This window comes from Bombus pyrosoma, linkage group LG12, assembly GCF_014825855.1.
Source record: "Bombus pyrosoma isolate SC7728 linkage group LG12, ASM1482585v1, whole genome shotgun sequence".
In the NCBI taxonomy this organism is placed as follows: Eukaryota; Metazoa; Arthropoda; class Insecta; order Hymenoptera; family Apidae; genus Bombus; species Bombus pyrosoma.
In genome coordinates, this window is record NC_057781.1 from 7,539,094 (window position 1) to 7,566,725 (window position 27,632).

The window sequence follows — 27,632 nt, forward strand, 5'->3', positions numbered from 1 at the left end:
GGAGTTAACGGGTAAACCACATACAATGTCGCGAGAGCCGAGGCGTTTTTAAACCATAAACAATGTCCCGAGAGCCGAGGCGCCGATGGGCCCGTAAATGTGTCGTCGGTCCTTCAAATGAATAGTTTCATAGAAAAGGTCTACGTGGCTTTGGCCACGAGCGGTCGCAGAACACGTGTGTGGTGGGTCTACGGGAAGACAAAAGACATGCGAGAGCAGGGCAGTTTGAGTTGAAAAGTCGAAAACGGTGAATCGAGAAGTCAGAGAGAGTGCGAGTTGCGTCGTCGATATAGTGCTGTTAGCGTCGTCGAGAGAGTGTGGTCCGCGTGAGAGAGAACGTTGGATCCGTTGTGTCGGGAGTTGTCTAGACTGTAGCGTGTTATTGCGATTAGTTCATATTAAAATACCATCGTTTTTCTGTCTATATTTGTACAATCCATTCATTGTAAATAAATTACAAATACTAGGATATAATAACAATATATTCCATTGAAGATACTACATGAATGTTAATTCGTTTATGTCCCTTAGCAACCCCTTGTCTTTTGTCTTAGCCTCATGTTCCGCCCGACACCCCCTAGGCCCCTCGTCCACGATGCTTTCACCTATTAGCACATTGCGATATATGAAATGTGAGCGACGTGTCAGCGGTACGTACAGGTTGGAGAATATTGGATTTGATATGTTAATCGTAGAATGTTAATGCGGAATATAATATCTGGAAGAGGAATTAGGAGGAAATGCGAGATGTGGGAATTAAACGCCATTTTAATTCATCGAGTAAGAGAATCTGCCTGCAACATCGAGGTCGGCGTGTAAGCAAAGCAAAATTTATTCGTAACTTTTGATCCAAATACTTTCTGACGGGCTAACAAATATTTTTACTGCGTCGACGAGAACAAGTTCTTAACAGCAAACTTCGTCGTAAACATCGTGATTTGTTCGATGAATCGCCATTGATAATCAGAACCACGCAATGGTATCGCGTGTGCATGCTAGCGAATCGCGTTATTTCCATGCCAATTCTAAGAATTTTACGTTGAAGCTACCCGATAAATATTATCTCTGCGCATACCATTCGATAAAATTTCAATCCTACGCTTCGCCACAGCAAAATTGAAGGACCGCTGAATATTCGCCGAACGATCGTCCATATTCAACTCGTAATCTCGTGAAGAAAATCGGCCTACTTGGACTCGTTTTAAACGGCCAAGTTTCCACCGTCGCGTCCACGAACTTAATTTCTTCAAAGATCTCTTCTCGTTGCGAAAAGAAGTGCGAAACTAAAGTAGCTCTTCTTCTCAAAATTTACAAATCCAGGCGATTCTACGCAGTCTACAAGAATTTCTTTTTCGTAAAGGAAAGTCTTCCCCTTACAAAGGCAATCAACAATCAAGACAACAAGACAAAGCCATTAAACAATCGAGTTACGATATTTTCTCGCCGTTTCTAGACGAAAATTATACCATCGCGGTATCGAAACTGTGAAAGCACACTCTTTGCTCTTTGAAAGGAACCCGAGTAGACCATCTTCTTTCTCCTCGTCAAGTTGCAGCAGTTCAAACATGGACCAGTTTTCAGTGAAAATTTAGCGATCCCCCAATTCCAACTTCCCTACGAATCTGTCGAACGACTCGATATTCCAAACACACAGCGTGAGATTCGCCGACAGTACGCAAATGTCGAAGGTCGCACGGTTCCGAGCGACGTTCCGCTCATTCTTCTTTTAGCGTAACGTCGCTCGCGAGCTCCAACTGACCGACGTCCGATCCGCGAAACCGTAAAAGGAATCAGCTCCGGCGTCGAAGAAACAACGACGACGAATTAGATACGTTTGTACGTGGTTGGATGTGATCAATGAACGACGACGTCACCGGTAACGTTTATAACGACGAGCTACAAACACAAGCTACGAGTCGGCTAGCAACGACACGGATCGCTCGCGTACGCTCGCACCGCCCCCTCCGCCTTCGATCGAGGACGTTGCACTAAATTTACCTGCGATGCGTCAGAATTCTCGGTTTTTCAATAGTATCACATCTGCGAACGTGGGCCGCGTATTTAGAATTCGAACCTGTGATTCACGTTGAATGAACGGGCGTGATCTGTTGCGTAGGTCAGTGAAGAACCCTCGCGTTGGGGTTGCTTCGGTTACGGTGGACAGAACATTTTCTGAGAAAATACTTCTCTGTATCAACGACTGACTCTGGCCGCGCCTACCTGTCCGTGTATTTATAGTCTTCGAAGACGTTCGAAGGGGACACATCGCGCTAAACTATTAAAATACGAAAGTAAATACGAAAGTATAGCGAAACGATGACGAAAGAGCTCGTCTCATCGACCAAGCATTTTGTAGCCGAGTCATTTATTCTCGGGACGACAATCGCGCTGATTCGTTTTATAGTCGGAGATTAACCACGCGTTTTTTTTTTTTTTTTTTTTTTTTTGATGAAGAGTTGCGATAATTGCGAAGTACAAACTGTTAATCAGTTAGCTGTCGCGATCTCTTTGGAAAGTGTGTAACATAGATAAGTTATAACATAAAATTAAGTTGTAACGAAATGACTGTTTTATTTTCTTCATTTTATCGCTGTTCGTCTACTGCAATTACTCAGCTGTCAAATTTAACGTACGAAAGACAGAGACAACGTGAACTCAAAAATACCGCTTCACGTCTTTCCTTGTCGTTCAAATTGAAACACCTGTCGAACCAATAGTTCGTCGCTATCAATAGAATAATACCTTCTTCTACTTTTAATACCAAGTATTGTAACAATACTTTCTTAAATGTATTCTATCGTAGAGAATACCCAGGTGGATCGACCAACGTTATAAAATACGTACGATGCCGTTGAAAAGATTCAGTCACCTTAATTTCCCAGAAAATGTAAGATAATATGAAATAAAATTGCGACGAGCCTAATAAAATGCAACCTGATTCGATTAAAACGTTTTTGCGTAAAACCAACAACGAAACCACTTACTTTAGACAGAAATGTGTTTCCTTTTCTAAAAGAAAAATAAACTTTAAGTTGCTATAACAATTATTGAAATAAACTTTTTGACGAACTTTTTCAGTTCACCCAGAAGAAAAATATATAATAATTTAATCCTTTTATGGTTTTTCGCTTCAGCCAAGAATTACAAGCTGGATGTTTCCCGCCGGTTGAAGACTGCAGCCCATGAAACAGGCTTCGAAACCTGTTATAATTTTTGTTTTTACTCGAAAAAAATTTTTTTGTATTCGTTAAATATATATAAAACCATAGCTCAAAATTCAATAACTTCACTTCTTTCTTTCCCTTCTAAATAAAATCGCAAAAAGCGCTGTTTCAGAACGTTCTAATTCATAAAACCCCCTTAAGAGGAACAGCTCTTGTCGACGCCGTCATCGTTCCAATTATTATTACTCCGGAACGGAAGTCCTCGAAATTGAGTCTGTCCACGTGACGCTCGCGTGACAATCTAGCGAATGTTGGACACGAAATCGGTGCCAAAACGAGAACCGGAACAAGTATGGGTACTCGTCTCTTTTAACGAGCAGAATCTCGCGTCGTCGCTAGAACGTCTTAAATTAACTTAACGCGACAGAAGCTGTTTGTCACTGACGAGATGGCGATATACGAGCTTAAGCGGACAGACGAACGCCCTATGGCTGATCATAAATCAGAAACTCGGCTAGAAATTTTATCGATATCTCGATTTTGAAATTGGTGGAGAGGCTCGATGTTTCTGAAGCATCGTGTGCATGCCAAGGGGAAACTTGGAATCCGTCGATGACACGCGAAGGAGATAAGCGTTTCGTTCGATGCAAGAAATTCGCATGCAAGAAATTTTGATGCAGATTCGAGAGTTTTATTTCTACGTGGTTGGATACGTCGATGATTAACGAGAGACTGGAAAATGTAGTTGAAACGAGCAAATTATTATTCGACAACGATGTCGATGATGTTAATTTTCGCCCACAAAGGTACTGTACGTGGTATTGGATAGAAATAACGAGTAACAATGATTATAACGAGTGGTAGATCAAATAATGTGACGGTGTTATTTAATAATAATAAGTAGATATATGGCAATCTATAGAAAACGGTAATTAAGTAATAAATAAATCGATAATACGTAGTAATTATTTGTCGAGGTTGAGGTTGACCGATTGAAGAACGAGTAGTATGAATTTGTAATAGAAAATTATATTGAAATAATTAAAGGTATAAGTATAATGTATAAGTTTACACTGATTCAGATTCTTACTCTCTTAGTGTTACTAGACAATGGAATGATAGGGATCACGTTCATATATTTATAGCAAAAGGACATTACCAAAAAAGTTAAGCTTATAGCTTTGGCTAGAGGCTGCAGGGAACATAAATAGAAATCTGATTATTAGTTCCTTTGTTCCTAGACCTTGCAACCCAGAACATAATGTATAGTCAAAGGTACAATAATATGCACCGCTCCTTATTTAGAATATTTCTGCGTAATAGCAGTCTCCAGGTCACGGATATACATAAATAAAGATGTAGAGTTTCTCTTGAAGCAATTACTTCAGTATTATTGAATATGAAGAATTAAATTATAAGCGATAAGTAACAATTAACGAAGTGAAAATACAAGGCAATAAACAACAAATAGCAATAGGAGGTAGATAACAAACAACGAGCAACGACTAAGGTAAAGAGAGTAACGAAACACCATAAACCAATTTAATTGTACTATTCAATAGTCGGAAAAGTTTCTTTCGTTTTATAAGGAAATAATAGAAGCACAGTGTTTCTTGTTTTATATTAATTTATTGAATTATGCGCGAATATAGTAATAGAAACAGAACGAAATGGATGATAGCTAATTCAATAAAATAATGTAAAACAGAAATTGTTATTCGTCTATTGTCAATTTATGAAACGAAAGAAACTTTTCGGACAACCCAATACCAGACGATACTACTACTTCAATACCAGATGATGAATACTAATATCGTTACTCGTAAAAACAGGCGAGCAATCTTCACTAGTAGTAACAAAGAATCGATAAATAAACGAAAGAAGAAAGTCTGTGACGAATAAATTCATTCATAGATTTCTATCTTAACCGAATTGTCTATTCAACGTTTAATTTAGTCGGCGTATGCTGAAAACGATGGCCATGTGTATGGACTGGAATTTCATTGGAAAATGCCGGCATTTAAAATTAGCACGGAACGCGTATCATTCGCACGCATCGGTCCAAACGAGCGTTCGATTCTACGTTCGCGTATTTTCACTTTTATACGTGTGCCGCGTTTCCTTGAAAGCCGGTATTCCAGGAATCAACGTATCTTCGAATCAAACCGCGTATCCCCCGCGAATCCGCTATTTTCTATTAATAAAATACGTCGGATACATGACAGGAATTTCAAATGAAATATCACAACACGGAGCCGAATGTACGAAACGCGCGACGATATTCAAATTGCAATTAATTCGTGGCGAAGCGTTTAGAACGTCCTCGATTTTATTCCCGATCATCTCGTCGCGATTTATACCGATAATTAATTTAAGGTTCAAGATGTTCTTCAAAGCTGCCTTATCTTCGATCGTCCATCTTCGCTTCTTTTTGATTTATCAAATTTTCACGGAGTCCTCTTCGTCCGTGAAGAATTTGCAAACGTAGAAAACACGTGGAATCGAGAAAACGTCGCTTTCTTTTGTCGAAAATCCGCTTCGAAAACCATTCCAACCGAACTCACAACCGAAGAGTCCGCCGAAAATCACTTCAAATCAAATGGCTTTTTGAAACGTTCGATAAATTCATCGTCAACTAGTTTTCGTAGTAATAAACTTTTGCGCAACTTCGATATGAAACTTGTATCTTCCTTTCTCTTCCGATAAATACAATTTTAATATCGCAGCTGCTTTCTTATTGCCGCAAATTCCATCAATCCGTGTCGTAAGTCGACGGAATACAATGGCGCCACGAATACCACGATAGCGGCATAAAAGACATTTTTGAAATGTATTGGAATAGAATAGATGCGTTAGGACGAAAATATGAACTGCAAGTGGCATGGCGTTACGGATGTTTGGTAAAGTAGAAACGTAAATCTCGACAAAGATGTACGATCTTCTGATCGGAATAGCCGTGGTTTTGATGAACGGACCAAGCCAAGATAAAGGGGTGGATGCGGCGCGCGTCCCAATGCCGAAGAATTATCATTTCCGGTGTTGGTGTCGGCTGACACGGCGCGAATTCCCGTGGAATTGGCTCGGAAACGCGGCAAATATTTCGGCAGTTGGAATTTCTTGGTGGGAGCCTTTTGACGTAGCTGGTATCTTATAAAAAGACGCGAGGCGTCGCGACGCTGCATTCGCACACAAGTGACCAGAGACTAGCAGACCTCGCGAGAATATCTTCATCGCGAATCGTACGAATCAGCACCAAACAGTATTACGGATAGTCCAGTTCCTTATTCCTCTTCTAGTTTTCTATTTCGTTTCGTCGTCTAGTTCGTTTCATCGAATTTCACAGTTCACGGCGAAACGATGTCTTCGGTAATGCTAGTGAGTATCTTCCGAGAGATTGTATTTTTTAATTGATTCGGTTGGCTATGCATGAAACAGAGTGTGACTCTTCTTAGATACTTGTATATGTAATATAGGATCTTTTATAGGAGAAATTGTACTTTTAATTGGTCTAGTTGATTATGCACGATGCAGTAGCGTAACTCGTGTCAGGTGCATCTGAAGGTAACTAATTATCTGTTGGTAATTAACCAGTTATAGTTTCCTTCGTTTACACTCCATAGATAATGCAGATTCTTTGGTGCATATAATATATTTCCTTTTTACCGTATGTCAGATGAGAATAAATAGCTATCTGTTGTTAATTAACCAATTATATCTTCGTCCGATTATATTGCATTAATATTTCTTAGTTTCTTTCTAATAATTAACTCCATTCTGCTCTGATAAGTAACGAATAATTCTTCTCTATTCTGCAATGGATTAAATGACACTGACGTCTTTTCTCATTATCCATAATTGCTTTTTATTTTTCTATTAAGTTCTATTAAGTAAAATGCCTGTCGCGATGAATCTCATAATTTGAAACTCGAGCGTCGCAGAAGCTACATTACTCGTGGAGCGACCTAGTAGTTTTGGCCAGCCTTGACAGTGAACTTGCGTCTGGTCAGGGTGGGCCTATTCTACTGAACCGAGCGCGCCATCGCGCCTGCATAGTGTTTACCTTCCGTGCATTTAGATTTTTCGATCATTCGAATCTACGTTCCCTTTCTAGTTCTCTTACGTTTGTCTTTGCACACGATTAGCAAGTATCTATATATTTTCTTCTATTCTTTCGTCTTTTGATCGATCGACGTACGATGGCGATTTTCATGCAGTCAAATTTTGTTATCATTCCGTACATATCACAAAGGAAGTTTCCTTGAAAACGAACGTCGCCATTAATCCCTATCTTTTTCCAGTAAAGGAAGAACATTATTAGCAAAATTCTACAAGTTTTCTATCTTCACAGTAACGTTATAAATAGCTCCTAGTACAAATTACGACAAAATAAATTCTTGTAAAGTGGTGATCGAAGTCTCGTAGGAACGAAGGATCTTTGCTAATAGTAGCTCCTATAGTAAATTATAAAATACGCGATTATTATGTGCAATATATAGAACGAACGTAATTAATATTTCTAAATTATGAACCGCAGGAGATCATAATCACGCGTGAGACAATTAATCCTAATATTTATTCGATGCTGACTCCTCGCTCCACGCAAGACTGTGGTCATTTCTTTCGATTCGGAAAATTAATTCGCCCGTTGACTGTATACATCGCCGACAATTTGTCGGGGTGCCAGCCAGGTGTCTTATATGGTCAGGACCGTTCTTTAAATGGTCGAAACTGGCCATCATCCAACGTCGTTGATTAGACGTACCGTAGCACTGTCATCTTCCTAAAAGTTGCCTCGAATTCTCAGTCTCCTCCGTGCATCAGCGATAGAAACTTCAAAGTTTATTCGAAACTGCAAACTTCTTACGAACGTTCAAATTTTGCACGATGAGTGACTCCGATGAAGTAAGTGATGCTCACCTGTTAACAGTGTTCGCGAACGAAACTGGCGATACGAAACTGGTAGAACAAGACGACCGATTTTTATCGATTATTTCTGCGTTTTGAAATAAAATTGTTTCGATGCTTCTCTTTAATTATCGAATGCCACATTTACATCGGAAGGAAGCTAAAGCGATGTACTAGGTCATCCGAAAAGTTTCTTTCGTCTCATAAGTGAAATAATAGATGCACATATTTTATTTTATATTATTTTACTTTAATTATTTTATTTTATTTAATTTTTTATTTTATTTAATTTTTTATTTTATATTATTTTATGGATTCATGTACGATCTATTTTCTAGTAATAGAATAAAATGGATCAAACGTAATTCAATAAAATAACACTACTTGCTTATAAAACGAAAGGAACTTTCGGGACAACCTAATAATTCAAATCGCGATAATTCGCAACTTCTGCGTGAGAAATCATCTGGTTGACAGGTTCAGATTGAGAGAATCTTTGGATTGGAAAATTTGTCTGAATAATTTTTCGTTTGCTTGTCGAAAGAGCGTTTCCAAGTGAAAGTGATACAAAATATCTCCGGCGTGGCCTTAATCTCGATGATTTCTTTCGTTAAAGAAGAAAAAAATATTGGAAATTCAATTGTTACAGCGAATGGTCGTAAATACGCGCTAGATCGATGTATTTTCAAGCTGCTTTCACGATTACGCGAGGCGAATACTTTCTCAGCTGGATTACTCGAGCATTAGAAGCCCCGTTGTTGCTTCTAGCACCGCGTCAGTTCTCGCTCGACCATGCTGTAGTCTTCTTGCGAATATTCCTGTCGCTTCGAACGTTGCGCGTTCTACAATTTTTTCATCGGAAAGGTACTTTTCTTGCTTCGAATATTTCGTTCAATGCCTTACCGATATGTCAAACCAACTTTCATTTTTCTTCTCCGTCACATTCGCTGCGATCTAACTTTTTCTCGTTGATGCAACGAATTCGAACGTCGTAGCTACGATAATTGTTCGTGAGATGACGAAAATCTGAGGTGGAAATATTTTTAATTGCCACAGTTCTGCGTACAGATGCTCGAGACGTACAATGTTCGAAATAGAGAGAACACGTGGAATTAATTTTGGAGAACAATCAAAGAATACACTCGTGCGCCATATAACGTAAAACGGGTGAGAACTTAAGAATTCAATGGCTGTTCCTTCGTTTCAGGAATCGTTCAGCGACAAAGTAGCGATGTTCGACCAGTACGCGAACAAGCACAAAGACAAGCAGAGCAAAAATCCGTTCACATCCGGCTCAAATATCGAGAAAAGGAAATTCTCGAAAGAAGAATACGGCAGGTGAGTTGGCGTCACTTTAGAAGAAAATTCTTCCTGCGCTTAAGCGACTGATCGTTAATCTTCGTAAGTATAGTTTTTAACGAAATGGTTGATCGAACTTCAGACCGGAAGCTGGCTCCTTGACAGACATTCGTGGTCGCAAAGCCACGGCGCACATCCTCAAAGAGGTGCTCGAACTTTGCGAGATTATTCATCAAGAGGGCACGCCGTGTCGCGACCGACCAGAAATCATCGCAATCACGTTTGGCGACCTATTCAACATTTACACCCACATCAGCGACAAATGCGTAGGACTACTGTTGAGAGCCAGGAAACAGAAGCTCGTGGACTTTGAAGGAGAAGTACTGTTTCAGGTATCACGTTATTAATAATTATATTCTCCTTGAAAATTAGAGTGCAACTACATTCGTTTTAAATTACCAGTAGACGCAACTCGACGTCTTTCAAATTTTTCCATTCTTTAAAAATGCTCCTCCGCTTCTTTTCTTTTCTTTTCTTTTTTTTTTGATGTATATTTCTCTATTTTTTAAAAATATTTTTTATGGTTTTGCAACTACGTTCCTCGTGTTGAGAAATCAGAATATCTTTCGCAAACAAGTGATTCACGAAACCTTAGAATCACGCGTGACGAAACTTGCGAACGGATTAACAAATTGCACTAAAATTAATGACGAAGCTTGGCCGATAAAGTGGCCTCGTAAATCAAGATTAAGACTTTGTACTCGAAACATATTGCGCTCGATTTTTCATCTTGATCGATCGCCATCAACTTATTACAGAGACGAGACGACGACGTACCCATCTACCTGGTGAAGCCCATCAACGAAATCCGAGAAATGTTCAAACAACGGCTAAAAGAAATTGCACAGGAGACGCCCATAAGCTAACAATCGTCTTCGTCGTTCGGCGAATAATTCCATGGTGAAGAATCCCTGCTGCAACTCTGTGTTATCCAACGTTATCCTCTATTTATTTACGACGCAACCGTTGAAACAACGCGAACGGCCATTGTATAGTTTGTAATTTTTATTCGAAGTGTACGTGAAACGAACGAGTGGTTGAAGTTGAAGAATGAGACGATGATGTAGGTCGATAAAGGACAAATATGTGCAATGTGATATTTCCATAGAATTATTAGGAATAAAGATTCTTTTCTAGCAAAGATTTCCTCTCTCTTTCTATTTCCGTGCAATCTTAACAATCTCAAACGATTATACTAAACAATTGTACTGACCAAACCAAAATCTCGAAAATAAACTCGCCAATCTTGAGAATTGTAGATAAAGAAGTTTCACAATATTTGGACGCAAACGATTGTACAGAGATTGTACTCTAAGAATCTCGGAAAATTACCGAAGGGTTAGCGTCGGTTTAGAGCGTCTTCGTTCGAGACACTGCCGATTGTCCCGGCAAATCCAATTTCTTCGCCATTTGCTGAAAAGAAACGGGATCAGCGTAGACCATTCGCTCCGTTACTTCCAAACCTTTATTCGTACAGAGCTGTTCACGTACAACATTAAAAATAACGCAAGGCTTGCCGCCGTTTTCAGAAGAATACAACGAAATTTCTCGACGTGTACTGCGACCTCGAGCGAGAACGATTAGGCAACGTCCTTTCGTGTAACAATGGACCAAAACGACGTCCGTTTCGCTGGCATACCACCGTTGTCTTTTCCTTTCTTCTTTGAAGAAATTGAGATTGACCGTACTTCTTTGAAGCAGAGTCCATCGTCAATCCTCTTGTTATATTCGTCTTTCGATAATTACTGTGATAATATTCTAAACTTATTGAATTTGCAAGATAACTATCGTTTCTTATTAGAAATTTCCTAAAACTTTGCGCAAAGGTTCAACCAGTGGTTTAGAAGATAGCTCGAAAAATTGGGAGAAGTGACGATACGTGGAAAATAGACGTTAAAAGGCGGAGAACGCGGCAGAGCATCTTAGAAACGAGCTTAGACGATGGAAAAACTTGAGATCAAAAGTGTCACAGTTTGCTGAAAACGATATCGTTGCGCGTTCCAACGTTTTCGTTTGCGGATGACTCAGTGGTTGGTTGGGTCATCGGTTGGCTGTGGATCGGTGCGTCGCCCAATTCGAACACGCGTTTGAAAATTACGCTATCGGGCAAAAATGCGCAGCTACTTAGCCTTAACACGCTAAACGTTCTGTATGTAAACTTTCGTCTTTTGTTCGTATACTGGCGCGTATTGCGCGTTTACGCGCTAAATGGAAGGCAAAGCGAAATTAGTTGAGCGTTTAACGCGTCAAAAGGCAATCTTCGAAGATATCTAATTATTGCCACGTTATTACGTAATTTATTAGCAGCTAACAGTGTGTAATATTTGGACGATTTCTAGACGAACGATACACGATGCCTGTTGCTTGTTAATTCGAAAATCAGACGTTTAAACTCATCTTATGGCTACAAGAACGAAGTTCGCTATTTCTAATTCTAAAGATAACGAATTTTTTTATCAGAATGTAGCTTTGCCAGCGGGATTGTTACTTCTTTGTAGGATGTCGAGTAAAAAATCTTGCCAACAAGCCACGAGTCATTGCGTTTCTGGCACAGACAGCGAAAGTAACCGAATCGAATTCCTCGTTACGTTCGCGTTCTCGCCAAGATTCGTAGCAATCGACTGATCGTTTCATCGAACCGTCTGATATATTAGCTATGAGCAAGGGTCTCAAGCAAGAAGAAACAAGAACAGAAAGAAAACGGACAAAAGGAAGCGAGAGTAACTACTCGTCGGGTGGCAACATCTTCCATCGATATCGATGATAAGAAACAGGAAGCAGATGGAGAGAAAAAAGGAATCCAGGTAAAAGAAAGATAATTTCTTTGTTTTTTTTTCTCTCCTAACAATCAGAAATATTCACAGGCAGTTAATTCCATCTTAATATTAAACCAAATAAACTCGAAAGAAGAAAAAGAAAATCAGGAAACGAAGCTGAGAAAGAAAAAGCACAGGGGATCCGGGATTTCTTCGTTTCTGCCGATTCGAATCCTTCTCGCTCGAGAGGCGTCCATCCGATTGTCCGAGAGGTCGCTCGGGTCTGCGACTGTCTGTGCGCTTTCTTTACGAAGAAAAATATATGTATATATATATTTAATGTCTCTTAATCATAATATATATATATATAATAATAATCAATTTCTCTCTAAATATCGCGCGTGACAACGTATCCTTTCATTACTCTTTTTATGTACAATAATTATATCTCGCGAGCTTCATCGATTTTTTTCCTTCTTTTTTTTTCTGTGTGTGTTTTGTGTATGTTTTAACATCGTTATTATTAACAATTCTTCATAAATTCATCTCTCTAGTGGCGTAAGTTTCGTGAGCGTCAGGAGGCTTCCGCGATCGTTACACCCTCCGAGTGGGTGGCACCGATCCATCGTCGTTTTAATGGAAACAACGATCGTTACGCCGGAAGCCTCCGTTGAAAGTTACGTCACCGATCAGGATATACCATTTTTATTACTTTCACTCGTCCTAAAAACGTGTACCACACGATCCAACGACAAAAGGGAGGTAACGCATCGTCGATTCTCACTGCTTTTCTACCGCGTTTCCGCTGCCGGTTGTCGCCTTCGTCGTTATTTGTTACCCTCCGGCGCCATTGCGAATTCCATCCTGGAGCCGAGCTTCGACAGAATTTTCAACGACGAAGTTCCTTCTGTAACGTTCGACGATCGACGTCCCGGTTTTCTTCATCTCGATCGCTGTGTCTCGAGCATGTTCCTCGAACTGCGACAATTGGAGCGGAAAGAACTGTAAACTCGGTGATGTTGACAACGACGTCCTCGGTGGCTGAGAACTAGAATCATCGTAACGATCATCATCGCGGAAACGCGTGTTTCATCGCGTTTCAAGCGTCCTGCTAGACGTTCGACGGTGTCCGTTGGAGCGTTTCGTGGTTATTGGAGTATTTTTCAGATAGGAACCTTGAATACATTTCAAGGGAAAAAGTCTTTCCAGGATGATGCACAGGTGTGTCTCTTTACAGTAGAAAATATAGGGTGTCTTTGAGGATAGCGATAAGAAGACACGATTAGAGAAAAGAAACGCGTGGAAGTTATGTGTGTGTGAGAGAGAGAGAGAGAGAGAGAGAGAAAGAGAGAGAGAGAAAGAGAGGGAGACAGAGAAAGAGAGATAGAGAAAGAGAGACAGAGGGAAAAAAGATCGAGAAAGAAGAAGGAATGGATAGAAGAAAAAAAAGAAGCCAGGAGAAGAGAGAAAGAACAAGAAAAGGAAAAGAAGAAAGTTGTTCGTAAGGAGAATGAGCTAGAAATGTGAAATAAATGGATCCGGTAATAAGTTCCTTACTCAATTTAAAAAAAGAAAGATATCAATAATTCTGCAGTTAGTTTGCTAATTAATTGAGGAAAACATGGCTCCTTTAAAGATAAAAAAAAAAAAAACTCTACCAGCTAACACTACAATAAATTCTGCCGACGTTAAAGAAGTTATAGAATTAATGATAACGAAAAGTCGATGGTAATACCATCCACCATTCGATCGTCACGCGACTCTAAAAAAAAGAAACAACCATACCGTCGGTCGAAAGATTTAAATCAGCGTATTGTTTTAGATAAAACATAAAAAGATTTTTTTCCCTTTCCATCCATTTTTTTTATCTACTCTTCATCAGAAACCACGATTTTCAATCTCTTCATTTACTCTTCGCGGCATTTCGGCTTCACCGACGACACGATACGACACGGTATGTTATGTACATATACATTCCCTGTACAAAGAATAGGAAACACGCGAACAAAATCCCTGCCAGGACCAGTAGACGATGAAACGGAAAAGCAGCGGCAGTGCGTGACACGGTAGCCAGCCAGAAAATCGGAGTAGGTATAAAACGATAATAGAGAGCGATCTATCTCAGCTCCTTCCTGCATTACCGACGCAGTCCAGCCGCTCTAACGTTACAGCAGATCGTATCTCTACCCAAAAATCATTCGAATTTTTAATCTTTCTCCTTTCGTTTATCTTTCGTTCTCACTCGTGATTGTCACATCGCGCGAATTTCTCTGGAATTTCTTTCGACTTTCCCTGAAAGTGTTGAAATTTTGGAATTTCTCGCACGGCTCCAGTCTGGTTCCTCTCCGCTTCCACCGGTTCCACTATTTCGTGTCTTCGCTTTCGGCCGTGCTTGCTTCTCTTCCGTGTCTCCTTTTCACCTAGCTTTTCGTTACAGTGTTATATTATCGTTATTAATATTGATTTTTTTTGGGTATATGTGTGTGTGTACACGCGTGTATGGATTGTTTTTTGGTTCGTGCTTGGCAGAGGAATTCTGTTGCCGACGGAGCACGACGAGACAAAGCCTAGGCCCACTTGTCGACAACCGCTTCGTTTGCTGCAACATAATAACACAGGCACACATCGATTAGTTCGATTCTTTCCCTACACCGCGTCGAGAAGACTGTTCAACTTGCTCGTCGATCCTTCGATCTGTAATGCGGATCAACCGTGACAAACTTGGTAAGCTGCTCCGATTAGACGTTCATTTGTATCTCTTTGCTTGCAACTGCCTCGAGAACTCGAATCCTTCTGAATTCTCGAGGTCTGAGCCTGAAGCTGTGATCGATCGAATCCCTTCTTTTCTTTTTTTTTTTTTCGTTCTTTCTTTGCCTCAAACTTTCTCGATCATTTTTCGCACCGCCGTGGATGACGAGTACCCCCTTTGTCTCTTCGAATGTGAATTTTTCCTTCTCCTCTCTCTCTCTCTCTCTCTTTCTTTCTCCCTCTCTGTCCGTCTGTCTCTAAACACCCCTCTATTAGGGCGCGGTCACTATATTGAGCATAATCGGTGGAACGAGTATAGCGAAGTGTTCGATCAGTTTTTTTTCTGTCTATAGATAGAAGACATATCTCAAACATATTTTATTAATATACAATTTGTAAACTTCTTATCGGACTGCTAGACTGTTGAAATATCGACACGTTCAACGATATACATCTTGTCTTTTCCTTTATTACATATTTAATTAGCGTCTTTTTCATTGAAAACGGGGGAAGGCGAGCAACACAGAAAACCACCGATGGCAAACGTGTCAACGCACCGAGAGAACAGCCAACGAAATTAACACCCAAACCCAGGCACTCGGACCTCGTCTACGCTTGCTATGAAATTTCCTCGAAACTCGCCATACTCGTTCTACCAATGATACAGAATCGTTTTGTTTAACGAAAGCGAAGAACGCGCCCCGTCGTTTCGTAGTTTCCGTTTTGTCTGTTCTTGTTCTATATGTATACGACTGTATAGCATTGTGTGTGTGGTTGGTGTATGTATGTGTGTACATATGCGTGTGTCGGTGTATAACGTGTCGATGGTGTCTCATAAGATCTCTGTTTTCGGCTCGATCCCATCGGTCAGCTTGCGGGTTGTTGTTGCTTGGGTGGGTGTTGTTTAAGTGCCATTCTGACGATCTTTTTCTCTGTGTCCGGACTGCTGGCGATTTTCGTCCTATCGCGGTTCCCGAGCTTTATTTCGGCGGCGTCACAGGCGGTGCCACTGCAAGCATATCACACGTAGTGCCGATTAATTATCAAGAAACCGTGAACGGGGAACAATCACGCGCGTCAGAACATTGTTCCCCGTTACCGGATACCGGATATCCTAACAGCCGGGCCCGTAACGTCCATGTTACTTTTTGTCCCCTTTTCTTTTTTTTTTTTTACTTCTGTTTCTCTCTTGTGTACGCGGTCTTGGTCTGTGCGTCATTCAGTTCGATTCGAACAATTTTAAGATCGTCTAATCGGAATATGTACGATCGAGTTTTACGTGGAAGCTTTTCTATCAACGCATTGCGTGGGATTTTCTAACAACCGTGGAACAATTTGTTGGCGCGCTACGAAGGATTTTCTAAGCATCGTTTCATCTATTTTATTCATTTCTTTCTTACCGACAGTATCTTCTTTTTCTCGTTTAACGAAGAAGTCGAGCAACACGAACCTTACGCTTATAATTCACCGAAGCAAAAGACTGATTGTAGCTAACTGAAAACCTACGGTCGAATTTAAACTTCTCGAAAGAAAAAGCTGCCAGCTAAGCTTCTCGAATAATATACGAATCGTTCGAATTCCAAGTAGAAGATATTCCTTCGAGTTTACAATCCACGCGCAGTGCGTTAAACGAAAAATCATTTACCGCAAAAGGTGGCTCGCTACAGGAATCAATCAAGGAAAAGGAAATGGTGAAACCTACAGTCAGCAAATCGTAAGTTCGCTTTCATTTTCAAGCGAGGATAATCACTCGAATCGTTTCACGCTATTTCCTTTTCTTCAATTGTCATTTTCAACCGATATTGTCGTATACGTCGCGTCGTGTATCGTGGCGTTTTCTCAAGGGGTGCGGGGAATAATAAGATACATAAACTAGTAGAAGAAACAATGGAAATAATAAAAACTGTTACCTGATGGATCCACGCGTGGAGCAGCGATCTCTCCTCGGACATTACGTTTTTACTCTGTGACTGAATAGTTTTCACACATCAGCAGGCAGGAGTTAGCAAAGAAAAGTGTGTCGGGGTCAACTTCTTCGATTAGGAGTAGATTGCTTTTTTTTTTTGTTCAGTCATTCAGGCCAACAGGACAGTTATAAATTGGTATTCTGTTCATCTTTGATTTTCAAATTGTGTTTTTATCTGTTCAGAGGAAGCATGCAAAAAATTCAAACAACAATTCCGAGGGGAACACAGAATGGCCGGTGATGATGATGTATAATATAACGCGAGGTGGTTGTGACTGTTCGAGCTTCGAGTCGCGGATGACGATTTCGAACTGGTCCGCTTCCGGTTCCACGAGCGAATTCTCGCGAGTTTCACATCCTTTCGACCAATTCCTCGCACGTCCGGTCGGAAACGGAGCGAGTCGGAATCCTGGAGCAATTTCTGATCGAGGTTACGGTAGTTAAGAATGGTAGAGGTCTCCAAGTGTCCATTAAACGTTCCGCGAACAAACGTTTTGCCGGTACTTCGATTTAGAAATTGAAAAAGAAGAAGAAAAGACAAGAAACCGAGTGAAAAAAAATATAGGAATGAAGTTTAAGAAAGTCACTTCGGGTGATCAAAAACCTTTATTTCCTTCATCTCCAAACCTAATAAATAAACAAAAAAAGAAAAGTACTAGAAAGAGGAAAGAAAATATGTTTTTTAAAGAAAAAAGTACCATGTACACCCAGAAATCGCTAACAATATTAACCACGGCACGGGACGTCGTAGTACAGTGAAGGATAAGATACAAACAGATGACGGGAATGGGAGGAGAAGTGAATGAATGAGAGAGAAGAAGGTACAAATAGTCGCAGGCGTGAATGGAGACAAACACTTATTACAGTTCACATTGTATTAAGTGTTCGATGTTCGTACACGCGGCAGATGCCACTTCTCAAGTATATACCGTATTCTTATCAAGTAATTTCTAACTCGTGGTAGGCCGATCAATGAAACTTCGAACACGCATTAGTAACACATCATTGTTTTTTCTTTCTTTCTTTCTTCCTTTTTTTTTTTTCTTATCTTTTATTACAACAAGTAACGCACTAGATCGGACCGCGGTTAATCATCGTATTGAAATTAATGATAGCCGCGATGCGATATTTATACTTTCACTTATAATTGTTCTTCCGGTCTCGATTCGAACTTCTGTGTGTATATATGTGTGTGTTTGTGTGTATGTGTACTTGAATAAATAAAAATAAACTGATAAATAAACCTTTCGATTTTTACTAACGACAGATGAAAATATCTGTCGCCTATAAATCGATCGACGTTGTCTTTTTGTTAATTTACAATCATCGATCGAAATATTGGTATACACGTATAATATATATATATATACACATATATATGTATCTATATATGTATATATATATAGACTGTTCTATTTCATAGCGATCCTGCGAGTAACTCGCGATCGTTTATAATTCTTTATATTACTATTAACTTCTTCTTTCCGTGTACAAGATCGAACCTCGTCCCGGTTACTCGTTAAACTATGAATATACCCGGGTCTAATTAATTAGGATCATCACACACCGTGGCTCGCCATAACGTGCATCCGTGGCGATGATAGTATGCATCAGAAAAAATCATTCAATATAGTCGCACTCTCTATTATAAGTTATTAATCATTATTATTATTATTAATATTAATATTATTATTATCTCATTATATCATTAGAAATAGGTACTTCCTGCACGAACGATGCGACCGTGGTTTCATCATCGTAGCTATATCGTACTAGATTAGGTTACTTGAAGCGTTGGGCAAGCTTCTTGAGAAAAAATGTGGAGTTTTAAATAATTTATTTATTTCTCCCTCTCTTGCTTTTTATTTGTTTTCTTTCTTTCAATTATTAATCAATCGTTAATCATTACGTTTCGAGTTATATCTTCTTCAGCTTTGGATGAGAAGATTTATACTACGAAGGTAGATAGGTCAAAATATATATACTTATATATATATATATATCTTTTTTTCTTTTTTTGTCTGACAAATTCCAAAATAATTTCTCTTTCGATCGTCGATCGAAGGAGATATACTCGAAGGCGCGCGCCGATCGCCATTCAAACGTGCGATCAATTGCCCAACGCTGCATTGGCCTTCTCTTTCATCGATGGCACTCTCTACTGCTCCTCGGCTTCTTTGTCACGGATCTTTTGTCAATGAGAGTTAATTAGAAGGGAGGAAGTAAACGAAGAGCAAAAGAAAAGGAAAAGTGAAAGATGAAGAGAACACAATCCACACAATATGCAAGTACTTACAAACGTTCGAGACGTCGAGTGAACGAAAGAAAGCACGGAATTTCTCTCGTCAATGTTTATTGAGCGTTGATGAAGTGCTGTCAGACCGTTCCTACTTTTCTTTCTTTTTTTTTCTTTCAATAACCTTTTTAATATTTCTTTTTGCTTTTTCTGACCGTATCGGCACCATGATCTTCGCTGACATCTCCGTGCTGATACGATAATTAAATTCGAAGACAGGGAAAGAAGAAAAGAGGAAAAGTTAAACATTTATAACGTTACACTTTCATTTTTTGTTCATCGACTGTATCTCGCATGAGATTATCGGAGAAAATCGTGCCGATACTTCATCATATCTCGCTGTACAAAAAGTAAATTCCGTTATTTCGAATAAAACATACAAGTTAGTGAGTTGAATACAATCGAAAAAGGAGGGAAGAGTATGAAATAAAATAAAAGCGTGGTTTAGAGTGCGCGCACGCTCTAGCGCTGCACCTTAAGCACGTGGACAAACGGATCGTACAAGTCTTTTCGATGTTTCTTTACGAATCCTTGCTTCACGGGTCTGATTAAGTTTAATTATGTCTATACCAAAGTAGTATGGCGCCCTAACCGGTAATTAATATATATATACATATACATATATGTATATTTATATATTACACTAGTCGTTACACTGCGAATGACGCTGTCTCACGCAGAATTAAATTAATTATATGCACTCGTCGCGTCGAACGAACGGTGGACACACAAAGAAAAAAAAGAACGGAGAGAAAAAGAGAGAACGTTCTCATCGTCTCGTCTTTTTTTGAACGCAAAAGGTACGCAAGCGATCCTCGTGACCACATCGTCAGTCTTGTTGCGTTTGCACATGGTCGAGGAATGGCTTATCCGATTTATATTTTTCGCCTTCGTTTGCTCGTAAAAAAAAAAAAAAAAAAAAAAAAAAAAAAAAAAAAAAAAAGAAAAAAAAAAAAAGAGGAAAATGAAAACACGACACTCGACTCGGTCGAATGACACTATTTTTTTCTTCGTATCTTTCTAACGTGGTACGATTTATAAAACCCCGAATGAGAGAAATGACTAAGAGACAGCAGTTAGATGCGTTAAAAAGGCCCACATATACTCGTGACGACACCGAATCTTTCGCTTTCGCATGTGGCGCGTGTATATTATATAGCATGGGTATCTGATGGCGAATCTGAACTCGAAATCCCGTTCGATGCTCGAGCATTCTTATCTACGTTGGTTGTAACAACAAGAACAACTAGAAGAAGAGAAAGAAGAAAACGACGACGATGATGATGAGGATATGAAGGTATTTATACAGGAAAAGCTATGTATGCAGTTCGACTGAGCAACGTTTGTAACGTGGCAAGAACTGATCTAACACATTTATACTGTCCAGGGTAAATAACATTCGTAACATTCATTTTTACAAATTTCTTATATGTGAAAACTATATCGTGTCTCTGTACAAAGGAAAGAGAGAAAAGATAGATTATCGGACAGTGAACGTTCGTGATGGTGTCAACTCTTTCATCGCGGTGATCCACCTTTGTCGACTTATTGATTAAAGTCATTCATTTATTCATCTGATGACGTGTACTTTCGTAGAAATGGTTTATTATTCAAATACGCTAAAACTATCTTTCGCTATTTATCTATAATTCCACAATGAAAGAGTCAAGTGAAGAGATTCCAATGCTTCGAACTATCAGCAATTGTTGTTAATAGGAACAAAGATATACTTCCTGATCGAGCGTTCTCGCGTTCAGACCACCATCCTGAGGGAGATTAATATGACGAGACACGGACTGTCAAAGGCCATAGATCAGTGTCGAATTATTTCTTTTTTGTATCTTATACGCAATGTGCCTTTGCAGCCCGTGTCCGGTGAGTTAGTGATATTACAAATCTATTACGTGGCATCGATTGTTTAGACACAAATCACATCCAGTAAAGTACACGTGAAGGTAACAGCGTGGATGCAATGATAGTGCAAAGATGTTAGGATGATCCTGCCGTGCTAACGTAATTCAACGGTAAAGATTAAAATATGCGTAAATTTCGTTTTTTACCTGTACACCGTTGAAGTTGACTCTTACTTGTACCAGGCTAAATATCGAGTAATTAAAGAATGCCTTAAACAGATATAACAATTGAGTATCATCGAGGAAATAGGTAAAGCACAGCAGGATTCGAAAACCATTGATAGTGATTGTTCTACGAGGTGAATATTCTTGTTTTGGTTAGGATTTACCATCGGTAAATTACCACGGTTGTGCATGCAATTACTCGTCTACGAGGGAAGGAAGACATAATTAACAGACGGGTTCAAAGGTGAGATCCATTAATTTTTCAACTTCATGCACAATCTCTGCGTTGATATTTCAGCAACGGGTTAGGCAGTTCCAGTTTTGTCGTCTTGATCGAAGGAGACACTCCAAGTGCTAAGGATTAACGAATAACAACAAGTGTTTTAAGAACAAGCAACAATAAAAGCGGCTAGAGTTAGATAGAAAGATAAACAGTGAGAGAAAATTAAAATTAGAAATAAATACGGCAAGGAAAATATAAAACATCTAAGGATGTTCTCCAAGTAAAAATGAAACGAACGAAATTATATGATGTGTGTGCTGCTGTGCGTTAGAAAAGTTAAGTGCCCAAAAATAGAACTACCGCAAAATATCGTGCAACATGCTCTCTAGGACTCTATTCTGCCGATGTTTTAACTAATTTAAAGAGAATTTCTATATTCGACTTTACTTGCAATAGCTTACGTCTCAATTATTAAAAAGAAATTCATGGATAAAGAGAAGTAGAATAAAGGAATATTGCAATTTCTTTTTTTTAAGCTAAGACATCGTCAGATGTGCAGTACGTATAAAACAGTAATATATAGGCTACTCAGAATCGAAGGTACTATACCACAAACTGTTGATGAATAAATTAATGTTTTAGAAGTGCATTGTGCTCAAATATCATGCAATGTGTATACGTTTTAACAACAGGGTTAGGGAAACGGGTGTACTAATGTATCAAGGTTAGAAAAAACATTGGTGGGTGTTGTTTCTTTCTTTTCTTTTGTTGGGGAGGGAAAGTTAATGTTTAAAAGGCACTCGTAGAAAATAATTTAACAATCACAATAGTTTTGATTGCGCGGGGTCTCTTTTTTATCACTCGAAGCCACTGAAACCCGTAATATGATTGTAGAGCGACTTCAGGGTACGGTGTGATGCGGGCATGGTGGGCCTTGGTGGCAAATCTGTATTGGTTGTACTAACACCATGCACAACAGTCAAACTGGTTAAAATCTCACTTAAACGCACTTCAATTAATAACTTATCTTCGAGGCTTCCCGGGCAACGGGGAAGAACTTCGGTTTTTGTTTAAATGCAATTGCAAGTCCGAGAACTCAGTTGCAAAATGTTTTCCATAGGAAAAACACTGTCTGTTAGACTAAATGTTTGTTTTCACGGACGTTCTATATGGGACAAATACTTAAGAGTCCAAAGAACACAGCCCACATTAGAACGATCCAAAGCACTGAGTCAATTGGATTCTCACCATCTGCGAACTTTCTGGCAATGAACTTAAGAGTTTCGTCGAGAAGTACCACTGGAATGGAGAACTTCATAACGGTAACCCACTCCTCGCCCGTTAGAGGAGTAACTTGGAATACAGACTAAAACAAATAATAATTGACGTTATTACATTACACCCATATAAGAACAGTGAGAAAATGAGCAGCAGTTCTTTTTGTTGCATCTTTATATACCGAAAGGACGTCGATGTAAAGGATGACAAAGTGGAGTGTGAAAGAAAGAGCCATAGAGGCAATGAGCCACATGTTAGACCAAGGCGGCATAGTGACGAGAGACTGATTCTCAGATAAACTGAAAGGAAATAAAAAGAAAGTAAAGTAGAAATTAATATAAGTTCAAACGTTTACAAGAGAAGATTCGTTTGTATGATATTACCTGTTCATAGCATTCAACATTTCAATGGTTACGAGTACAGACAGAGCCATCGTCATGGGATGAGGATCTGTGAAGATCTTGCAATTAACGCCTTTGAATTCATCGCCACCACCCAAGCACGCCAAATGATGAGTCTGGAAATCACAGCAATTATCGTTACGACGATGTATCAAGAGCACCAATTAATATGATAATTACCAGTTGATAGTAGCTCATCTGTGGTCCATGCGGACTGTACATGAACCACCATGCAGCTGATCCAACAGTCGCAGCACCTACATATCCACCAATAGCCATATAGCGGAAGAACAACCAACCAGAGATGAGAGATTCGTCGGCTTTACGAGGAGGCTATAATATTATAAATATAATTATAATTTCCTTTTACATTTTCATAAAATACAACTTATTTACTTGACAACGTTACCTTGCTCATAATATCCAAGTCAGGTGGATTAAAACCGAGAGCAGTAGCTGGAAGACCGTCAGTTACCAAGTTGACCCACAAAAGTTGTACAGGGATCAGAGCTTCGGGAAGACCGAGGGCGGCAGTCAAGAATATACTATAATTATCAAGAAGTATGCAGTAAGTTGTTTACCGTTTCTTTTATCGATATTTGATACACATATTGGTTTATCCGTACAAACCTTACGACTTCACCAATATTGGAAGAAATCAGATAACGAATGAACTGTTTCATGTTGTTATAGATGGCACGACCTTCCTCAACAGCGGCGACAATGGAAGAGAAGTTATCGTCAGCTAATACCATCTCAGAGGCAGATTTCGCGACAGCGGTACCAGATCCCATAGCAATACCAATCTCGGCTTTTTTCAGAGCAGGCGCATCATTTACACCATCACCAGTCTATGATCGAGAGAGAAAAAAAAAAAGAAAAATAATAAATATCACAGCTTACATTTCTTACGATATATAGACAGCATCGATTAAATAACTTGCCATAGCCGAAATTTCATTCATGCTTTGTAAGAACTCAACGATCTTGGATTTGTGAGCGGGTTCTACACGAGAGAAGAGACGAGCTCTGGCGCAGGCAGCCTTCTGTTCCGACGAAGGAAGATCATCGAATTCACGTCCAGAGTATGACTTTCCGGTCGTATCTTCATCTTCACTAAAGACACCGATACGTCTACAGATGGCTTCAGCGGTAGCCTTGTTGTCACCAGTAATGACAATAACACGAATACCAGCGGCACGACACCTGGCAATCGAGTCAAATACTTCCTTACGAGGTGGGTCAAGCATACCAACGACACCGATGAAGGTGAGGTCCTTTTCGTACGTGTAGAACTTCGTGGAGTCATCAAGATCCATATCGTCAGGTTTCATTGGGTGATCAGCAGTGGCAAGAGCAAGACAACGCAGAGTATCTCGGCCAGTACCATATTGGCGAGTCAGATCCAATATACGATTTTTCAGAGTAGACGTAAGAGGAACCTTGGTAGATCCAACACGAGCGTGCGTGCACCTGTCCAAGACACCTTCCGGGGCGCCCTTAACGAACAATTTCGGTCCAGTACCCAATTTAGTTGGTTTCAAGGGTGTACAGTAAGAAGACATAGATTTACGATCGCGAGAGAACTCCAGAGTGAATTCTTTCTTCCATTTCGTCTCCATGTCTTGTCTGGCAGCGATGGCCGTGTTACGCCTATCCAGTCCGCTCTTAGAGACACCGTACGGATTGATCTTCTCCGCAAGAACAATAAGAGCAGTCTCTGTTGCCTCGCCGACCTTCTCGAATGCTTGTTTGAATTCATTGAAATCGATAGCGGAGTCGTTGCACATGATACAGATCGTACCAACTTCGTGAAGAGTTTCGTAGTCCTGACCACGAATCTTCTTGCCTCTCAAGAAAATCTCACCCACTGGTTCGTAGGTCGAACCAGTGATCTCGAATTCGTGGAAGCTGCTGTCGTTGCCCTCGATCTTATCGAAGATGAACATTCTGTAACAATTCATAAATTCTTAGAGAAAGATATAGAAGAATTAATTATTGGCCACAAAATCATCATTATAAACGTTCGACTAGTGCCACATTAGTACCATGAAAATTTGAAAATTCCTAAATCAGCATAAAAATTACGAACATCGTGCTAATAGTCCATCGACATAACTTACCGGCTAACAGACATCTGATTGGTGGTCAAGGTACCAGTCTTGTCCGAACAGATGACAGAGGTACAACCTAAGGTCTCGACGGATGGCAAGGATCGCACGATGGCGTTCTTCTTCGCCATACGACGGGTACCCAAAGCTAAGCAAGTGGTAATTACAGCCGGTAAACCTTCGGGAATGGCGGCTACGGCTAGGGCAACGGCGATCTTGAAGTAGTAGATGGCTCCCTTGATCCAAGATCCACCATGAGCGGGATCGTTAAAGTGTCCAATGTTGATGGCCCAGACAGCCACGCAGATTACGGAGATAACCTTCGATAATTGTTCGCCAAACTCGTCCAATTTCTGTTGCAGAGGTGTCTTGATCTCCTCGGTTTCGGACATCTCGGTACGGATCTTACCAATGGCGGTGTTCAGTCCAGTTCCAATGACGACACCACGAGCCTTACCCGCGGCTACGTTAGTACCAGAGAATAAGATGTTCTTTTTGTCCTGTGTGACGAAAGGAAAATAAGATTATTACGGAAGGAAGACGTAAGATGGAAATAAGATTCTGAACGTTTTATCAATTTTCTATAGTCTGATCAGTTAGCAGATCCTCAGATGTCAAACTGACCGACTTCGCGTCTTGTCAATTTCTCAATATCGTTATTGAAATTCGTTATCAAAGATTATTCTAAATATTACTCTACCTCGAAGAAAATTTTAGCCTTATCGTTCTCAAAACCATAGGAATATTATGTCAACTAGACGAACCTGATTGACGGCACGTGGGTCAGGCACAGGATCCGTATGCTTGATCACCGAGACAGATTCACCGGTCAGGATAGACTGATCGATCCTGAGGGTAGTCGAGAAGATCTTGGTTAGACGGATATCGGCCGGGATCTTGTCACCGACGGACACTTCTACGATGTCGCCGGGCACGATCTCCTTGGCACGAATCCTCTGGACGCCGGCTTTGTCCATTCGCAGGACCTTGCCCATCTCAGGCTCGTACTCTTTCAACGCTTCGATCGCAGACTCGGCATTACGTTCTTGCCACACACCGACCACGGCGTTGGCAATAAGAATGAGCAAAATGACGAAGGGCTCGACGAAGGCCGTGAACGCATCCTCGTGCTCCTCAAATAAAGCTAATACCTGGAGAATCGTGAATTCGTTCGTTAGAAATGCACATTCGTCCAGGTTTCTATTATGCGATTTTACCTGCCTCAGTTATAGATATAGACGAAATATATGATATACATATATGATTGTGTAAATGTAAAATGCTTCTGAACAGTATTGTTATCACTAAAAGGCGGTAAGGAAAATGTATAACAAAGGAAGCAAGAATGTATTTATTGTCGTACTGTCCCGAAACGGAGAACGACAGGTCGGCGACATTTCTCTAATCTGCTTATATAAGATGTTTTTATTATACGAAATCATTGAAATTCTTTTTAGCGGCAGCAACGATCGGTGCGTTGTATAATCTCCTATCGCGCGTTCAATATTTTTATTAATAACAAGCGAAAGATTTTTGACTGAGAAATTTTAAATCACCGTGTACGTATGTTTTATTTTTGCAGCTCGAATGTTCCCCGATAGTTCCGATCTCGTATATGTGGAATAATAGTTAAAAGAAAAGAAAATGATTTTAAGAATATAAAACTTACACGGGAACCCTGGTGACTGGTACACACGGATTTTGATGAAATTTTGCACAAGTGTCCATTAGACTTACTTAAAAATTTGGCCGTAATTCGTTCGTGCCTGTTTTTTATTTTAAAATAGAAATCGAGCTTTCTAACCAAGCTGATTCTTTTATGTAAGTGTGCTAATAAATCGTGAGCGACAAAAGACATCAAAAAGTAGTTGAAGAAGAAGTTATACCGTGTCTTGAGACCTATAAATCTGTTCGAAAATGTTTCTGAGAAGAAGTCACGTTTTTATATAATTTCCGTAGAAAGATGATTTTTTCCAAACAATTTTCGCACACATTCATAGATCTCGAAACACGATATAACTTCTATTTCAACTATTTTTTGATATCTCGTTGCGTTTATGATTTATATCCGCACACATTAAAGAAAAAAAGATAGGTACGAACGAATTACGTCTAAATTCTTAAATAAGTCTAACGAACACTTGTGCAAAATCTTAACCAGATCAGCGTGTATCGGTCGATTCCTTTGTTAATGACACTTGAGCACTGATCGAAATAATAAAAAAACTAACAAAAATTAGTGCTGTTATTATTTTATACTATAAAATAGCTTAACTAAAATACTCGAAAGATCCAGAGAATGAAATTCTTTGCATCTGCCGCGTTTTAACAGATAACTTTCTACGTC

The 27,632-nt window shown here is 39.7% G+C and overlaps 2 protein-coding genes and 1 long non-coding RNA gene across 8 annotated transcripts in view; 2 read left to right on the plus strand and 1 right to left on the minus strand.

Annotated features, from left to right (window-relative positions):
- The first annotated feature begins 521 nt into the window (after positions 1–521).
- LOC122573965 lies at positions 522–3,271 on the plus strand. The gene is made up of 3 exons (XR_006318847.1): positions 522–2,291; positions 2,804–2,887; positions 3,135–3,271. It is a non-coding gene; the product is annotated as an uncharacterized LOC122573965 (long non-coding RNA).
- Positions 3,272–6,337: 3,066 nt separating this feature from the next.
- Positions 6,338–10,569, plus strand: LOC122573914 (actin-binding Rho-activating protein-like). 3 transcript variants are annotated; one of them, XM_043740878.1, is made up of 4 exons: positions 6,338–6,539; positions 9,277–9,407; positions 9,511–9,760; positions 10,187–10,569. In XM_043740878.1, the coding sequence occupies exons 1-4, from the start codon at positions 6,522–6,524 to the stop codon at positions 10,292–10,294; spliced, it is 507 nt and encodes a 168-aa protein (XP_043596813.1). In that variant the 5' UTR covers positions 6,338–6,521; the 3' UTR covers positions 10,295–10,569. The 3 variants fall into 3 exon arrangements, with proteins under 3 accessions (XP_043596813.1, XP_043596814.1, XP_043596815.1); XM_043740879.1 differs by lacking the exon at positions 6,338–6,539 and adding an exon at positions 7,914–8,066; XM_043740880.1 differs by lacking the exon at positions 6,338–6,539 and adding an exon at positions 8,792–8,933.
- A 7,186-nt stretch (positions 10,570–17,755) lies between these two features.
- Positions 17,756–27,632, minus strand: part of LOC122573898 (calcium-transporting ATPase sarcoplasmic/endoplasmic reticulum type) — a 48,335-nt gene continuing 38,458 nt past the window's right edge. For 3 of the 4 annotated variants that reach the window (XM_043740839.1, XM_043740842.1, XM_043740840.1), the window contains 9 exons: positions 26,050–26,436; positions 25,298–25,785; positions 24,119–25,124; positions 23,805–24,025; positions 23,584–23,719; positions 23,355–23,507; positions 23,157–23,290; positions 22,955–23,072; positions 17,756–22,861 (listed from right to left, as the gene is read on the minus strand). In XM_043740839.1, the coding sequence (XP_043596774.1) occupies positions 22,661–22,861; positions 22,955–23,072; positions 23,157–23,290; positions 23,355–23,507; positions 23,584–23,719; positions 23,805–24,025; positions 24,119–25,124; positions 25,298–25,785; positions 26,050–26,436 (2,844 nt within the window). In that variant the 3' untranslated portion in view covers positions 17,756–22,660. The remainder of the gene's footprint in view (positions 22,862–22,954; positions 23,073–23,156; positions 23,291–23,354; positions 23,508–23,583; positions 23,720–23,804; positions 24,026–24,118; positions 25,125–25,297; positions 25,786–26,049; positions 26,437–27,632) is intronic. The other variant, XM_043740843.1, reaches the window with a different exon arrangement.

Bases quoted from the DNA above. Each gene is read 5' to 3' on its own strand.
- LOC122573914 (XM_043740878.1), top strand. The intron at 9,408-9,510 runs GTGAGTTGGCGT...ATCGAACTTCAG, and splicing joins TCGAAAGAAGAATACGGCAG to ACCGGAAGCTGGCTCCTTGA. The intron at 9,761-10,186 runs GTATCACGTTAT...AACTTATTACAG, and splicing joins AAGGAGAAGTACTGTTTCAG to AGACGAGACGACGACGTACC.